Below are 19,407 nucleotides of genomic sequence, written 5' to 3' on the forward strand. Positions count from 1 at the left end.
GTTAACAGAGTGTATATATATGAGATAATATAATTAATATTTCTTTACTAAATATATTATCTTACTTTGCAGCTATTGCGCAAGTATTAGAAAATTTTGTTTTCGAACTAGTGAATTTAAGGTTATATATATATATGTACGTTTGGTGCGGCTGATTGCAACCAAAATACGAGGTGCACATCTACATGTTATAGCAGTCCTATATACAAAATTTGAACGTTCTGAGGCTACTCGTTTTTGAGTTATGCGAGATACGTACGTACAGACGCCACGAAAAATTCTCCTTCAGATTTCATTTTAAATCAATTTTATAATTTTTGGGTGGAAAAGTCTTTTATTCTGTCCTTACGTACAGATGTCACGCAAAAACATCGTTAAATTGCATTGGATAGCGGTCAAAATGGATATTTTCGTTGAAATATGATGCCTGAAAATTTTCGCGATTACAATACTTCCTTTTTACTTCGTACAAGGAAGTAATTAATGAATCTTACTGAAAATTATAAAAAAATCTTTATTGGTTACGTTTTTCGTGAGGCAAAATGATTTGTAAATTATTTGTGAGACAGTGTCAATGTTTCTCTTTCTGCAAACTGTATTGAAAGCTTCCTCCGATTATGCTACAGAAGAAGGTTTATATTAGCAAAGTATTTATTTTAAAGTTTTCAAAAAAGCAAAAAATAAGCAATAATAAAAAAGTAAGAGATAAGTAATATGCTAGAGAGGTAAATTGGGAGCACCACCGGCTCATCAGATAATTTATACCTTTGTTATATAAAGTAATTTTGTGAGTTAAGCTGAGAAATGGACTTCTGTTTAGATCTAATCAACTCTAAACTTCACAGATAAACTTAAAATTATTGTTTTCAAAAATAGTCTTTCAAGGAAAAGAGCACCCTTCCTTCTAATCTGAGAAACTGCTTTTACTCAGATAGCTGCTAGCTTGCTTTGCCTTAATCAGTTGGTCGACCAGGGATGCAATGGGTAACACATCTAACAGTGGTAATTTGTTATTATGAATACGAATCGTTTCTCCGTAGAACGTCCTGGAAAAGGCATCTCTTCATTGGCAGATGCTCGTCATGTGCTTCAAAATCAACTAATGTAGATTAGGTAACTTGAGGAAACTCAGAATTGTTTAAACAAGTGTCTGTTTAAAACGGCATAAATGAAGTCTCTTTTAATTTGAAGTTGATCATTAGTTGAGTGTTAAAGAACGCTGATAATTCAGCCAGGCTTCATATCCCTATCAACGAACGATCTTACTGCTTGGAGCTGTTTCCCCATATGCAATGTGATTACGAACTAGTTATTGTTAGAAAAGTCCTCCACGAAGGTATCTCTCCTGATAAACAAACATCTCTCGCGTGCTTTGTCCTAATTAAATGCCAACACGATTTAAAGTAGGAAATTGAGTTTTCTAATAACCCATTCGTGGTTACTACTTTTTAATTTAGTTTGTTTTATTTCATACGGTTATCGTTTTGTAGAGACAATAGGTATTTTTGGGAACAGGCAAGATGAAAAATTAGCAACGCCTTCGCCGGGAAACGAACCACGGACCTCTGGGATACCGGTCTAGCGTGCAGAACCACTACACCACGAAGGCACGCTAGGAAGACGGGAGTGATGCTTTATATACTCCTCCTTTTAAAGGGCGACTAAGGTATTTAGGGGATTCAATGATTGGATGATAAATCGTGGGTGAGAAGAATCATCATCCAACATCCTTTTAGTTCGGGCCCCCACTGTAGAGACATTAGGTATTTTGGGGGGCAGGCAAGATGAAAAATTAACGCCTTCGTCGGGAATGGAACCACAGACTTCTGGAATACCGGCTCAGCGTGCAGAACCACTACACCACGAAGGTACGCTAGGAAGTCAGGAGAAACATCTTATAGTTTTTCCCATGCTAAGTACGTGTGTTTAATGAAATTATCTATAGTGGATTATTTCTGGCACTTTTAAGTTGTATTTTAGAGAGTTCTAAAATTTGTTAATATTAATTTCTCTGACAGTTGACAAAATGTTAATAAGTTTCGGATGATTTCCTTATTTTCAAACTTTGTAAGCGATTTGCATTTTGCTATTATTAAATTTTTCAGCAGAAAACTCAAGTCCATAAATGTTTTTTTATCGGCAGATATGTTCTAAAGAAATTTAACGAGTATAACAAAATATTTAATAAGAAATAATAAATTTTAATTAGTGTTACTGAAGTTGCTTAAAATCATTTAGATAACTACGGATATTTTGACACATATAAAATACGTTAATTCTATGCTATGCGATATTCTTTGAAAGTGAAATATAATCCTCTGTATCCTTTAGTTCTAATATGTTTTATGAATTTCTTATAGAGTAATTGATTTAAATATTGACAATATCGCTGTATTGTATGCGATTAATTTTTAAATTCATGTGGGGCTGGTGAATTTCAATTTAAGCAGAAGTAATAAACGAGCAACCAGCGACCGAGTGGTAAAATCGCTGAACATTGGCAGTTCCCAATGTAGAGCTCGATTTTAGGCGAACGGGTTGGCTGCATGATAATTTTCCCAGCTATCCATGTGCAACGTGTGTACACGAGCCAGTTTCCCTTAGTATGCAATGTGATTACGAACTATGATTACTGTTAGAAAAATCCTCCACGAAGATATCTCTCCTGTTAAACATCTCTCGCGTGCTTTGTCATAATTGATTAAATACCAACACAATTTAAAGTGCGGGTTGGTTGCATGTTGTCTCACTTTCAAAGAATATTGCATATACATGGAATTAATATATTTTACATCTGTCAAAATGTCGGTAATTATCTAAATGATTGTAACACTAATTAAAATTTATTATTTTTTATTATTATACTCGTTAAATTTCTTTAGAACTTATCTTCCCAAAAACATTTTTGGACTTAAGTTTTGTGCTGAAAAATTTAATAATCACAAAATGCAAATTGCTTACAAAGTTTGAAAATAAGAAAATCATCCAGAGCTTATTAACATTTTGTCAACTGTCAGAGGAATGAATATTAACAAATTTTAGGACTGTTTAAAGTACAAATTAAAAGTTACAGAAATAATCTACTATAGTTAATTTCATTAAACACACGTACTTAGCTTGAGGAAAAACATGAACGTAAAAAATAAAGCAAGCTAAATTAAAGCTTGAGGAAAAACATGAACGTAAAAAATAAAGCAAGCTAAATTAAGAAGTAGCATTCACGAATCGGTTATTAAAAATCTCAGTTTCCTACTTTAAATTGTGTTGGTATTTAATCAATTATGACAAAGCACGCGAGAGATGTTTAACAGGGTAGATACCTTCGTGGAAAACTTTTCTAACAGTAACTAGTTCGTAATCGCATTTCATACTGAGGCAAAATGGCTCCTATACATGTTACACATGGGAAAGCTATGAAAATGACCATGCAGCCAACCCGTTCGTGGATGAAATCGTCCACGGACGCATCCCTCCCTCCCTTTGGGCACATGGCCCTAATTTGCTTTGCCCCATAACCTATTAAACCAAACCAAACAAGTTTTTCATTAAATTTAGTTCCCATTTCTAAATTTGTATGTAATTAGAATGTAAATCAGTTTTTGTTATTTAACATTATAATTACAAATTTTAATTTGACTCACCAGTAACCATTGAGCATTCATAATTATAACCGGGTTGAAATTCCGATTAACGGGCTGACTACATTAACATTGTTTTTCTTAGCGTGTAACGTAAATATAAGCCAATTTCCTAATGTACCCTGCATGAACGCATCCATGCCTTGGTAGACAGCATCACAAATTTGTTTTAATCAAAATCTACCAAACTTATTTAGTTAACAAACCTTAGAACTGTTTAAATAATTGGCTATATAAAACGATATCGGTTCAGCCGTCACTGTTTTAGTTGATAGGTACCCGTGCGGATAAGACCATTGAACACTGATAGTTCACCCTCGGCGAACGGGTTGAAATGGGGAAAAGTCATCCAAGAAAGCATTAGGAGGATATCATTGTGTGTTTACCTTGTTCAAATAACCAAAGGTTAGGTTATTTAATTACGGCAAAGCCTCGAGGGCTATCTGCCTAAGGGGAGGGGTGCCTTCGTGGAGGACTTTCTAAGGGAAACTGGCTCGTATACACGTTACACATGGGGAAAACCACGAAAACACCCATGCAGCCAGCCCGTTCGCGGGATTCGAACCTCGGACCGAACTACCAGTGTTCAGCGACTTTACCGCTCGGCCGCTGGTGGGCCCAAATAACCAAAGGAAGTTTAAATTTGCTTTTTGTTTGATTAGAGAAACGTATTTTTAGTTTATTTAAACTTATTTAAGTTGATTATAAATTTATGTAATGAATATAACTTAAATGTTATCCTTTATATGTCAGTTATAAGATATCAAATGCATACTTGAATGCAGTGTGCTTAGAGAATTTGAACGCTACGTCGTATTTTAGAGAAATAAAGCTATTTACATAATTATAAACCTTCGTATACCATCCTCAGATTTTCTTTTAATGTGGCAAAATGAAACGGAAGTATAAAAAATCTGATGTGTACACCACATCCTTGTACGGAATATTAAATTATATGCACTTTTTTCTTGCATTTCATTTAAACGTATTGGATTGAATTAAATCTACTTCGTCGACAGCGCATAAACCACAGTAGAATAAATATATTCTTTAAAATTCATTCTATTTGTTTATCATAGCGACAATATGGAGCTAGGTTCACTTAACAGTATTATATTTCGTTCATATTATAACTCAGAATGCACAAAATTTACATCGATTAAAGAATTATCTAATCGTTGCCACTATTCAAATATTATAATAAAGCTAGAATGATGTATAAAAGAAATTAAACAAAGAAAACAAAAAAGAAACAGTTTTTCACAGACGATTGAGTATTTCTCATTCAATTAACTCAGTTCTCTCTTCGCGACAAAGCTAAAATACATAAAAACTCAAAATATCTGTATTACAAATTACGAAGTAAATCTTAAACACTTATTTCCTCGAAAAAATTCCAAAAAGGTTTCAGCATGATTTAATTCACAATAATAAATGAAGGCGTTATCTTTCTTGTTGCGAAACTAAGTTTCTCTAGATTGGCAACAAATCCACTATCCTGCTGTTTCAAATGTAAACAAGCAATGGCCGCCATCAAGAAAAGTAATAGGCTTAGCGGCACTTAAACAACTTTAAAATTGTTGATAATTCTAAACATATTGCATACAGATTTACTAAAGGCATAAAACCTTTAACCGGAAGATAAGAACAACATAATTCAATCATTTTTAAAACAAAAAATGTACAATTTACAAACATATAAGAGTAAAGAAACTGAGATCACTGAGCCGGGTAACAGAGTGGATATATGTATAAATATATTTATATACGTTTGGTGCGGCCGATTGCAACTAAAATACGAGGTGTACATCTTCATGTTATAGCAGTCTTATATACAAAATTTCAACATTCTGAGGCTACTCGTTTTTGAGTTATGCGAGATACGTACGTACATACGTTCGTACAGACGCAACGAAAAATTCTCTTCAGAATTCATTTTAAAGCAGTTTTATAATTTTTTGGAGGAAAAGTGTATTTTATTCTGTCGTTACGTACAGATATCACGCAAAAACATTGTTAAATTGCATTCGATAGAGGTCAAAATGGATATTTTCATTGTAATATGCTGCCTGAAACTTTTCGCAAATACAATATTTCCTTTTAACTTCGTGCAAGGAAGTAAAAAGGACGTTTAACAAAATCTTCAAGTGGAACCCATTCGACGTTCACGTGAAGTTCACTTATCTTCTTTAAAGTAGGAGAGTACAAAAAAGACTGCAGTTCTTTCTGTTGGGTAAAAAGACCTTGGTGCTAATTTTACTTCTCGTTGAACTTTTGGTAAACATTGTAGGGTGAATTCTTCTCAATATTTGTAAACTATAGTTTCTGAAATTTTGTAGCGCTTCTAGTATCTTTCCAAAGCAAAATAGAAACTGGAATACGTTACTTGGATTTTGTGTTCACAAATGAAAAGTACTCCTAAATGAAACTCTTGTTTTAACATATCTTAAATATAAAAGTTTTTTTTAATTCAAATTTTCCCTAACTAAAACACAAATTTATAAATTATGAACGATTCCTTTGGATGTTGGTAGTTTCTCTTAGAAAATCCATAGTGTGTTACTTTTTAAGGGATTTGTAAGGCATGTAGCCCTTGTGCGCATTGCCGTATCCAAATAACCTAACCTTGCGATATTGAATCTACTATATACAATAAATAGCGTTGCTGAACTAACTTTAGTAAACTTAACAGGGATATTATTAATAGTAAAGAATGTTTTTAACGCACTCGCATTTCGGGATGTCTGTTTTGGGAATTTAACAGCTTTAGAAAATAACTCGACGAAATGCAAAATTATGAGATGCTAAAAATGGAAGATTTCATTTTTGAAGAAACTTCTTAATTATCTGAGCTGTAAGTACATTTGTATAAATGAAAACATGCGACTTTTTATGAAAAATAATTTCATTGAGCATGAACGCAACATTCCAATGCAATCACCGCAATATCATTATTATTCAGAGCTACAGCAAAAGTATATATTTCACACCCACATTGCTTTAATTCACCCAAGCTGGGTTCTTAGGCTTCCCAGTATTTTAAATTACCTTTGTTTTCATACTTTACATCAAGTATTCCTACGCCCACTAGCGGCAAAGTCGCTGAACACTGGTAGTTCCGTCCGAGGTTCGAATCCCGCGAACGAGCTGGCTGCATGAGTGTTTTAGTGATTTTCTGCATGTGTAACGTGTGTACGAGCCAGGTTTCCTTAGAACATCATCCACGAAGGCATCCGTCCCCTTAGGCAGATAGTCCTCAAGGCTTTGCCGTAATACGTATTCCAAAATTAAGTTTTCCTGCTGTTATTGGTTGAAAACATTCGTTCATTGGTGAAGGGCAGTTAAATGAACACTTATGTAAAAGAAGCAATATTTTCTCTTCAGCGCTCTGCAGGTTTATAAACAGAATTGTTGATTCAAAAATACAAAAATATCAGGTACTTTCTCATTACGTCTAATCTGGGAAAAATATTCACCTTTATTGATTTGTTGTGAAGTTTGGGCATCCTAAAACTTGTTTTATTGGAGCAATTAATTTCTTGCGCTACTGCTTTTAACTTTGGGGTATATTAATTTTTTCCTCACATTAATTTTAACGTATGCGCGGAAGTGCAATTTTGTGTTCAGTTGTGTTTCATTAACATAAATAATTACAGCATTGGGCATTGGTTGCAACATTAACATTTGGTGAGCATATTTTTTCTCATTATCGTTTAAATTTCATGACCGGTATATATATACATATATAGCGAAAGAGTGTATGTGTCTGTGTGTAATATAAGTGGAACATCTTGATGACTGGCCGGTAGCTGGAACGGATTTCAGAAACTTTACTGATTAGTTTGAATGTTGCATAATAAAGGAGATACTTTTTGATAGAAGTATCTCCTATAGATACATCACATAATTTTATTTTTTTATAAAGCAGCTTTTATACGTATAATCAGGTTCACTTATTATAATGTGTGCAATAGGCACCCTACAATTTTTAGAGGCTTATATTTTCAGAGAGGGAGAAACGGACGGCAGTTAGTCACAAAGTGTTAAAAGGGAAAGAATAAGTATGCATTCAACAGTAGGATAGATGTAGAATCTGTTCTTTCTTGAAATTTTCATCTGTGATTGGATAAAAATATCGGATTGTTACGCGTTGCATAACATGGCATGATGCGGATTAATTTTCAAATTCATGCATTATAAACAGTTGGTAGTTTTACGACAGGAAGGGGAAGTAGCCAAATTAAAATAAAGAATAAAGTGAACTGTTGCCAAATTAAAATTAGTTTTCTTTCATTTTTTATCTTATTATCTTATTATTATTATTATCATATTATTTTATCTTATATAAAGGGTTTTTCAGCAAATCGCTTACAAACTTTTAGGGGAGAGAACATACACCTAGACGATGGAATAACACACAGCAATTTCATGGTCGGAAACGCTTTCTTGTCGCTGTTGTGACGACACAAAATACAAGAAAGGAAGAGCACGAACAGGGTGGGAGTAATGTTTATTATGCTAAACGCAGCGGAAAGCAAGAAATAAGAACAAAAACAGACTATCGCCATCAAAGAAAGTGTTCGAAATTGCGACCCGGATCGTGATGCAGGAACCCTTCGTCATGCATCTTCCATGCGCCGGAGGTGTGATGCCTGCTTCACGGTCCGGGAGAGTAATTTTGAACACCTTCTTTAATGACGATCGTTGTCTGTTAGCTTTTATTTGTAGGTTTCTGCTGTACGAAACATAATAAAACATGTTTTGCTATACTGTTCGTCTCTTTCCTTTTTTTGTATTGTTTTCTCATTACCCGCGCCAAGAAAGCGTTTCCGACCATGCATTGCTATATTATTTTCCATATAATATAGCATTGCATTCCATTCCCTCTCTTTCCTCAAATTATATATATGTCATAATAAAAGCACAAGGAAAAGACGGAACACTGTAGATGCGTGATTAGACCCATACTGAAGAAGAATTTGATTGCGTAGTATGCTAGTAATGCTAACTTGGTAATATCTAAAGAACTTGGCAGTCGAAGCAGTTTTAATTCCATTTTTATTTCCAATTGATATTTGTGGCCACAATCACTTGGCACTCTAATCGTGCCTTTACACAGAAGATTTACATTTTTAATATTGTTGAGATAAAAAGCAAGCCAGCGAAATTACATCTAAGCACAGGAGAGAGCTAAAGCTGAAGTGCGTCGTTATGAAAGATGAAAGCACGCGAAGAGAAAAGTTTTGGTTTATAATTCGGTGATTGGTCGTCAAGAGGCATCTGGAATAAATGGTTACGTAAGATCGCATGATTAATTTGAATGACGCAATGCAGATAAGTTATTAAGATTTTAGAATAGAGAGGAAGAATTAATGTTTATAGTTATATTATAATTCTGATTCATACAATTTATTTTAATAGATTTTAGAATAGAGAGGAAGAATGAATGTTTATAGTTATATTATAATTCTGATTCATACAATTGTTTTAAAAGAGTACAGTGTCTAAAATTATTATTGAATTCAAAATTTTATGACATTCAGTGAAATGTCAAAATTGATTCAAAATATCGGTCAAAATTTTGACAGTAATTTTTTGTTTAAAAGTTAATATCTTTGTATTTCAAAATTATATCTTTCACATTTTGCTGCTCTAATGCTTGTTCTTCCACCCTGCTCACCCAACTTTTCTTTTGAAGGGGGGATATGTAAGATATAGCAAAATATGATAGCTGTTTCAAAAAAATAATGGACGACCTCAAAATTAACATTCTAAATTTGGCAATCTGCCCCTAAATTCATTTCTTCTCACAGGTTCCAGACTTTTCTATCTTATGTAACGTTTTAATGCAGATACCTCTTGTCCAATCAAATTAATTCTAAACCAAAACTGTGAACTGAAACTTCAGCCTTCTTGCTATGAAAGTACTATAACCTTTCCCTTTTCCCTGCATAGCTTTCCTGCTGACAAGACGCTTTTACACCGTGCTGCTGCTTACTTAAGATGACGTTCTAATTAAAAATGCAATTTATGTATTCAAATATAATTAGGAAGTATCTTATCTGAAAAAGTATGATTTAATATGTATGGGAAAAAAAAAGATTGTGATTTTTCAAGATATGTTGTGCTTGTGCTAAATTGCGTCATCATGCTTTCCACTCTGCCACCTTCAAACCACAGTTTCATTACAATAATATGGCGCAGTCGATTTTCGACCCTACAGGCGTGGAACTTCAGTGCAGTTTATTTCAACTAATCTCACATCGTTTAACAAATGGATAAAATAAAAACAGTAACTATTCATCTGAATTCCCATTCAAGTCATTACGGTCTTCTCGGTCATCTACGCAGTATCGTAAGCTGTTGAGAGTTCCACCGCTTTCATCTACGCATTTTGAAATCATTACATATTTTCCTCAAATTATATATATATATATATATGCTATTTTAATGCATAGAAGAACCCGACACTTTTAATTCCGGTAGTCTAGGGAAATTTACTGAATAGTTAAACAGATGGATGGAAAAACCAACTTCCAGACGTGGCCGTTTCGAAACAAAATTTTATTCCGTGATAATTCACATTACATCATTTTTGGTAGATAAGGTATTTATATCCAGTCATAGTTATATATAATACTTTTTTATGTACACATGTTTAAAAGCAAGATGCCATCTTCTTAGACAGGAAAGTATAAATGGCGCAGAGTTGATTGCATGGCAGAGGTCCGGAAAAAAGGAAGGCGTAATTACTATTCCAACGCGGTATTTATCTAAGTAGGTGCATAAGTATAGCTAAGCTAACTGTGATTGGTTAATTTTAGGTTTTCATTCCTTTTTCAAGCAACGTTATGTAACTTGGGAAATTTGGGAAAAGGATAAGCATATAGGGGTGAGAACATCAAATGTAGAATAGTCAATTTTAAGGTTGTCAATTATTTCTTGACATGGCCATCGCATTTTATCTTACACATACACACACACACACACACATATATATATATATATATAGTTTATATATATATATATATATATATATATATATACACATAACATATACTTTTTTTGTTTTTGATGCTATAATTTTGCAATTTTTTACGCTGCTTACTTCGGCCTTGCAGGGGTTGGACTAATAAAGACAGATTGCTTTGTTTTTCTGAGATTATTTTAATTATTAAACTTTAATTTGTGTCTTTATTGGTCCAGATACAGGCTGCTTTATTTACTTCTTTCGTTGTACCAGACCCCTGGTAACGATGCAGTGAAAGATGATAAATTTGTTTTAAAATTTATCATTTCATTTTTTGTTTTTTAATTTAAAGAAATCAATTTTCTAAAAATTAAGAAATCTAACTTTTAATGTATTCCTCCAGTCCCTATACTTACAATTAAAATTTTGACTGGTTATAAAAAATTAAACTCAAAGTGTCACTCACATGCAAAAAAATTTATTAAGGTATTTAATTTCAAAATCTGCAATATTTGTCATTTTAATTTTCCATTAAGATCTGTTATTAAATTATAATAATTCGTGTTTGATTTTTTTTTACTCGTTAAAGACCATTAAAATGATATTCTTTTGAGATCTACTAGTGTCTATAATTTTGTGAAATTTGGATGCCGAAAGAATTTTCACACAAATAACTTATAAGTTTTCAAAAATTCTCATGGAATTTTATTAATTTAAAAGCTTTATTGCGTGTTTCATTTATGCAATTTTTTTAACTCGGCTATTGGATTAAGAAATTTGCGTATAATTTTGTTTTCAAGTACTGGATTATTTTTACAAGTTTGCTTTTTTGGACTCTATTTAATCTATAAAATTTTTAATTTGTTTATTACGTAATCTTTTTGAATCTATAAAATTTTTAATTTTTTGAAACTGTCTGTCTTTGATACTATAATTTTGCAGTTTTTTTGCCCTGCTTATTTATATTATAAGGGATGAACCGATAAGAGATTTCTTTTATTGATTTTCCTAAGTTTTTTTTAAATTTTAAACTTTAATATAAGTCTTGATAGGTTCAGAAATAAGCTATTTTGTTTTCATTTACCCCTGATGACGATGATGTAAATTTCATATTTATTTCATTTTTAGTTTTTGTATATTTTATCCCCTCGTTTCTTGCAGTTAGCCATTATGGTCCTTCCCTCCCTTTTTTTTTTTTTTTTTTTTTTCTTGCGGGCGATTTATTACGAGTTGAATATGGGATGAATTTTAAACGTATTTTATTATTTTTAAACGTATTTATAGTATATACTCGTATATAATAAAAAAGAGACTTTGCAATATTGATGGTGTAGAAGCTTGAATCCGCAATGAAGAGAAAGAATTTTGATGGTGTCGAATGCTGAAATGCCGTTCCACAATGAACAGCAATCGTGTAGCCGAGGTAGATTAAATCTTCATTTTATTTAAATAAAAAATCTGGTAGCCGAGGTAGATTAAATCTTCATTTTATTTAAGTAAACCTGTTACGGCCACAAATAATTTGGCACATTATTTCAAAATGATTTTTGACAGATTTGCAGTAAGAAGGGAGTAGCAGGCAGCAGTCCAGCTAGGCCGAAAGGCAAGTCCTCAGTTATGCTCTGGGTGAAATCTTGGTTCACAGTGAGTTAGTTTTGGTTCTCAATGTATTTTGATTGGATAATTAATACTGCTGTAAAATTATTATTGGCTGTTTTAGTTCCATTTACCTCATCAGAATTATGTAAAAGTATCGAAATGACGCAATGCAAAAAGAGATTGCTACTCTTAGAACAGAAGTGGAAAATTAATTTATGCTGCTAATTTAAATTATAAAATAGCTTTTATATACTATTTATTTTTCTTATATATGTACATGTTATTTGACACGCGCAGTTTTATGCAGTGACCTGCATAAAACTGCGCGTGACTTAAATCTCTGTAACAAGAAGTGTTATTCGAAACGATATTTTACTTTTAGTTACGTACAAACATTTCCCTTTTATTTTGTGTATCACCGTGAGTGTGATCTTGGATTTAAATGTCGGATATATGGATCGATTTTTGTCGTATGTGAATCGTACTTTTTGTGTGTGACCTTTTATAACGAGTTCATCACTCTGCTGAATATAAGTATAAAGAATGGAGGAACATCAGTTTTCCCGTATTTTACCTACCTGACTTCTTTAAATATGAAAATGCTAAAACATGAATATTTGCGTCATTTAAAATACATTTGTAATTTGAAGTAAATGCTTATAACAAACGATTGTGAAAATAAAGGCTGCGTAAGGACTTTTGTGCATAGGGTTTATATATTTTTATGTAAAAACAGCTTGAAAAATATAATCGTATAGTTAATCTCCATTTATGGAAAATGATTCATCCGGAAATTTTTCTCAGAATACCTTATGTCTTTGGGAAAAGTGTTTAAAGTTTGCATCGAAGATAGTTCTTAAGAAACTGAATAGCGAATTCTTAGAAGATAATAGCTGAAATCTTGCGTATGCACTTCACTAAAGGGAACTTGGCCGTTATGCAGTGTACTTGCTCGGTTGTATCCAGAATGGTTGCTAAATATATGGCAACTGTCTCTCATATTGTGTCTGCTTCTTCCTGACCATTGGCTGTGCGATAAGAGATAGCTCCAAGACCAAACATTTGTGTAGATAACTGCGATAGCAGATGTTAAGACTAGGATTCTGGAATGCGTGGTTCAACCGTTGTCAAATAAACATTAATAAGCTATAGTACACGAAATGAGAGAACTTAAAGCAAAAACAGGAGACATGCGATACCATCAGAAATACTTCATTAAGAATATTTGAAAGGGTATTGCAGTGCCATTAAGTTGGATCTTTGCTTGCATCACAAATGCTGGTTGATAACAAAAGCAGCTGTTAGTGTTGTTGTTCAAGATAAATCAGTAAAGCGTATTCCAGTTTAATGCTGAATTTTACAAAATATCCTTAACTATTAATGAATCTCTGATGACTGAATCCTTAACTCTTCGTTTTTAATGTTTTCTCTCTTTCTATCCAAATACATTTTCAAATACTATGGAAAAAAATTAGACAACATGCAGCAGTCTGATATGTGATTTTTCCCTTTTACTTCCTTTAAAGAAAAGTAAAGGAAAGGAAGTATTAAAACTGTGAAATATGTCCGGCATCGTATTTCAACCGAAATATCCATTTGAGTGTTCCCGAGTCCGTTTGGACGGTTTTCTGCGTGACGCCTGTACGTGTTAACAGAATAAAGAACTTGTTTTTCGATCGTAATATAGATTGAAAATTGATTCATAAGGGATTTTTTTCGTGACTTTTATACGTACGTATCTCGCATAAATACTAAACGATTAGCCATAGATCCTTAAAATTTCGTATATGAGACTGCTATTATATCTACTTGTACACCTCCCCTTTTTTATTGCAGTCGGCAGTACCAAATTTGTATATATGCGTGTGGATATGTATATGCATATATTCCCCGCCCTTTCCATTACAGTAGTGTTTTAAATTACGAAAATATTCATATTTTGGCAATGTCATATACAATTTTCTACACAACATAAGTCTTAATTTTTAATGTGGTCTCCTGGTTCCTGTACTTATCAGAACCTTACTAAGGCAGGGGCATACGGGGCAGTTGCCCCGTTGCCCCCACATCATAAAAAAGCCCCCAAATCTGGTATAAAGTTTAGTATAAAAATTTAAATATCGCCAAAAGTTCGCTTGTTCATTACTGAAATATTGAAGCAGAGGGGGGCCCAAAAAAGTATTTGCCTCGGGCTCCAGTTAGGCTAAGTCGGGTCCTAGTACTTATATTTGGGAAAGTTTTATACTCGTAATGGAAAAATTGTAATATAAGAAATATGACTCCCGTACAACAAAAAATTGACTGAGATATTTAATTTCAAAATTTGCAATTTTTGATGTCATTTTCAACTTTCTTTGAGAGATAAGTTAATTGGAGAAAATAAATTTAAATGAGATGCAGCAAAAAAATGTGTACAATTCAATAGATCGTACAAGGAAGTCTTGGTGTCTGTATCAGATTTTTTTATTAATATCGACATAGAGCAGACATATTTTAAAAGCAAACACCGACCCCCCCCCCGCACGTTTTGAGCAACTGTTTAAATTTCAGCATCAGTAAGGTTTCCAGTTCTTGAAATTAAATCACCAAGACTTGTGTGTCGCGTGATACAAGTCTTAATAATTTTATCTTGGCACAAATTTCTGATTTGTTTACGCAGAAATTTTACATTTGTTTAATGCTCGGGTTTTTTATAGCTATGCGAACATTTTATTTCAGATTTTTCCCATTTTTTATTACAATTATAAAAGTTTCTTAAATCAATGAATATAATAATCATTAGAATTTATGTCAGATGTACATTATAAGGTAATCGCACTCAATTTTAAGTCCGAAATTCGAGCCGTAGAGATACCAAGTATTACCGGTTCCATTAATGGCCGAGTGACTAGGATCACTGAATTCAAGAAGCTTGATTCGGATTCCATACCAGGCGAACCTCGTTTATAACTCGTTTATAACCTCGTTTATTCTCACTGTAATGTTGCTGTGTATTCTTCCCTTCCTTTGTAAACATTTATTTCAAGAAAGAGATAAAATAGTATTTTTAGATGTTTTAGCAATGGTCGCTTATGTTTTTACATAACTTTTTAAAATTTCTAATGGCAGATTGCAAAGACAACTGTAGACAGAACATGCAGAAATGAAAGAAAGCAGCAAAACTAAAAAAAAACTTATTCCACAGTATAAACTATAATATCTGTATCTCTCTTCCCAGTCTCTCTCTTGGATTGATCCAGCGTTAAGCGCAGTGCAACGACTCAGTGAAGCATCCATTCCTCATGAAGGATTCAATTTACAAACTGAGTTTGGACAACGTTCATTCTATGAAAATGTTTTAAAAACCAATCGTGGCCAGTAATAAGACACAAGATAAGAACAGATTTCCTTCTGGGCCTTAAAGGAATGTCAAAAATGTGGCGACATATGCCGAATTTGTAGATCACTTAGCTGTATTTCTGCATTACCAGGATGCGCCGCTAGGAGGTAGATCTACATTACGCCTCAAAATATTTGAATTTTGAGTTAAAGAAACCTATGTTGTTTTTTTATTTCAACAGTAATTTAATAACTTAACTAACCAAATACAGATTGGGTTTGGGATGCAGATGTTTTAACAAGCAATCATGGCACGTAACAAGATGAAAGATAGCAACAGATTTCATTCTGGGCCATAAAGGACTGTCAAACGAAAACTCGTGTGTAACAAAAACTATCACGTAAAATTCTAAATGCTAATGTAAAATACTTATATTTAATTAAATGTGATGCTTAGAATACTCGTGGCTTTCCTCGTGTGTCGCGTGATACAAGTCTTAATAATTTTATCTTGGCACAAATTTCTGATTTGTTTACGCAGAAATTTTACATTTGTTTAATGCTCGGGTTTTTTATAGCTATGCGAACATTTTATTTCAGATTTTTCCCATTTTTTATTACAATTATAAAAGTTTCTTAAATCAATGAATATAATAATCATTAGAATTTATGTCAGATGTACATTATAAGGTAATCGCACTCAATTTTAAGTCCGAAATTCGAGCCGTAGAGATACCAAGTATTACCGGTTCCATTAATGGCCGAGTGACTAGGATCACTGAATTCAAGAAGCTTGATTCGGATTCCATACCAGGCGAACCTCGTTTATAACGTGAATACAAGCTAGTTTTCTTTAGGAAATCCTTCATAAAGGCACCCTACCTTTAGTAACAGATAGCCCTCTGTGCTTTGCCATGTTCAAATAATCCAACTTATCCAAATACAGAGCATTCAACTGAAGAATGCACATATGATCCTTCGATTTCCACCTTCACTACAAATATTTCATAAAACAAAATCTGTATAGCTGTTATGTAATGTATCAAAACTCCACACGTTTTGGAGGAGAATCTGATTGTAAATGTTTGTTAAATTAGAAATTTAAGTCATTAATTGCGAAATTTCGCAATTTACCTCGTAACCACCTCGTACGATTTTTTGTATGCAATAAAATTACAACTCCTACACATGATTTGTAATTTGAATTTTTTTACATAATATATTTTTTAAATTGCCTGTATTAATATGTATGAGAATTTATCATGTGAGCTATCGAAAATTATGTACCGGTAGCTCCCAGTTTTCCGTTTAGAGACCTCTAACCCGAAGCCTATATGGTGGTGATGTTGCTTATGCTCACTTGTCTGTCTTAGTCAGACCAAGCCCACGAAATGCCTCGTGGCAAGGAGCGCAAGATTACGCCTGTTTTTGGCAACAGCCTTAGGTGCTCAAGGCTGTTGCCAAAAGTCCAATGCCAAAAGTCGCCTAACTTGAAGACCGTTGGCCATGTTTTGGTCCGTTTCCTGTGTAACTGTAACTGGTCCAATTTGTATGTAACTATATAGCTGCACCTGTGTGCGCCTTTCGGCAGTTTCGAGAAATGAAAGGTACTGGAAATTTCTCAGCAGCCGGGTGAAAACTATATAAAATTGGAAAGAGCATCAGCTTTCGGTTCAGTTCAGAGTTGAATTTAGCTCACTGTATGGAGAGATCCCTGTGCGAACTTACGCATTGAGGCTTTTCATATTGTTTTAATATTTTTAGTAGTTTGAAGTGGTAACTACTGAATGGGCTCTGTCACAGTGAGAAGAGCTGCACGAGTGCTTTTGTCGAAAGTTCCAGAACTGTTAAGAGTTTATTTTGGGAAAATAAATTTTATCAAGCTATCATCGGTTATGGGCGCATTCACTCTATTACGAACCCGTACGCACGCAGCAGTATTGACTTTTCACAAAATGCTTCATTTTCTTTTCATTGTTGAGTATTATAGAATGCGTGCTAAGCGGCATTACACATTTCATTGTTGAGTATTATATAGAATGCGTGCTAAGCGGCATCAAACTCAGTCTTTTAGACTATAACATCTCCTGGGACACTTTTGGTGGAACACAGATTTGGACAAATAGCCCATGTATATTTGTTCATCATTGAATATCATTTGTTCATTTGTTCATCATAATATCCAACTTTCCTTTGCGATAGGATTTTTATTCACGAACTGAAAGAATATTTTCTTATGTAGTTAATTTTAATCCTTAATTTAAAATTTTTTTTGGCGAACGAGAATATTTCAAGTAATTATTACTGTTCGAGAAAAATGGACTTCTGTTAAATTGGTGATTATTAAAAATAGCATTCTTTCATCATTAACATCCCATAAATATTTTCATTATTTCTGCTATGGTATGGCTTATCTTCAGTTTGAAGATTCATTGGCCTTCGGAATAAGGAAAGTAAATGTGAGATTACTGAGTTAGTTCTGTTAATTAGTACTTATAATAAGTGTGGAACATATCGAAAGATTTGTTACAATTAGTGATTTTTAATTGTATGAAGTTAACTATATTTTACCGATATAAAATATTAAATTCTGAAGTTAATAGTATGGGACGAACCTAGGGCACATGTGTCGTATATGGCACGCGAACTCATTTTGCGCGGCATGCATCACACATTTCCAGAGCTGTCGGTGGAAATAAAAAAATTGCATAATACAAAATATATTTGTCTGTTGCAGCGGAGTCTTTATTGTCACATGTGGTGTCCTTACCTCGGGTGCATTCTTGGCCGAGAGATGATTTTATGTGTACGTCACCAGAGTTAAGCTAGGGGTTTTCCAAATTCGAGTACACCGAGCTGAAAAGATTCGCCATCACAGCTGTACTACGGCATCCCTGTTGAATCTTCATTAAATGTTTTGCCTGTGCCATGTTACCAGTATATATTATATTGTTGGTAGTTCAAAGTTTTATGATACAAAGAATTAAAATAAATTAATTCATATACCGATCGAAAGGGTTTTATTTTCATTAATGTGTAATCTATATCTACATGCAGGTCCGGTTGTTGGCATTCTGGGTCAAAAATACGGTGTGCGGGCCGTGACAATCACCGGTGGCGTCATAGGCACTCTCAGTGCAGCATCTTGCTTCTATGCCAAAGACATTGTCTGGATAACCATCATATGGGGAGGTATAAATGGTTAGTATTGTTATTGAATTTCATAAATGTCTTCTCCCTAAATCTAAGAACAGTTGCCTTTGTTTGACTTGAATTTAGTACTGCATTTGAACAATGACATTCCTGGGTGTTTTGCAGTTAGCAAGCAAACATTGGAAATTTAGAGCTTTCTGAAATACTGAATTAATTCCGTTACACCTTGATTGCCATGTGTATCACCGATGATTCAGGGCGGCCTTATTTCTCGGAGCCGTGTTCATCGAATGCAATTCACAGATTTTTATATTTTTTTTATTTATATTGTTTGAGAGTCACCGATGATGCTTCACGAACATAGGGATTTATGGGGTTAAAATTATTTTTTGTCCAAGAAAATTCATAAATTGTTTATACATATTTTGCTTCAGTAACTTGCAAGTAAATATTATTTATGTGTAAGTAAAATAATGAAGTTCCATTTAAAGCGGATTGTATTGTTTATTGAAAGAGTAAGACTTAGTAGTACATTTTGATATGTTTATACATTCACTAAGTTATGCATTTTTGTTTATGTATGCTGATATACTATTTCTATTGCAATATACGATTTGTCTAATTTTTTTACTATTAAAGCAATGAACTCTTGTGTTATTTTACGATAAATTAAGTTGCAATCTGTACTTTTTGTATTTATAAATAGAAGTTTAGAATTATGCAACTGAA

At 33.3% G+C, this 19,407-nt stretch overlaps 1 protein-coding gene across 4 annotated transcripts in view; it reads left to right on the plus strand.

Annotated features, from left to right (window-relative positions):
- Positions 1–19,407, plus strand: part of LOC118185046 (monocarboxylate transporter 1-like) — a 70,214-nt gene that overhangs the window by 40,820 nt on the left and 9,987 nt on the right. For 3 of the 4 annotated variants that reach the window (XM_035354832.2, XM_035354835.2, XM_035354833.2), the window contains exon 3: positions 18,583–18,726. The exons of the other annotated variant lie outside the window; for it this stretch is intronic. In XM_035354832.2, the coding sequence (XP_035210723.1) occupies positions 18,583–18,726 (144 nt within the window). The remainder of the gene's footprint in view (positions 1–18,582; positions 18,727–19,407) is intronic. 4 annotated transcript variants of the gene reach the window in all.

The sequence above is a fragment of the Stegodyphus dumicola genome, chromosome 1, assembly GCF_044657685.1.
Source record: "Stegodyphus dumicola isolate Sdum_Otavi_A_Nest chromosome 1, ASM4465768v1".
Lineage (NCBI taxonomy): Eukaryota > Metazoa > Arthropoda > Arachnida > Araneae > Eresidae > Stegodyphus > Stegodyphus dumicola.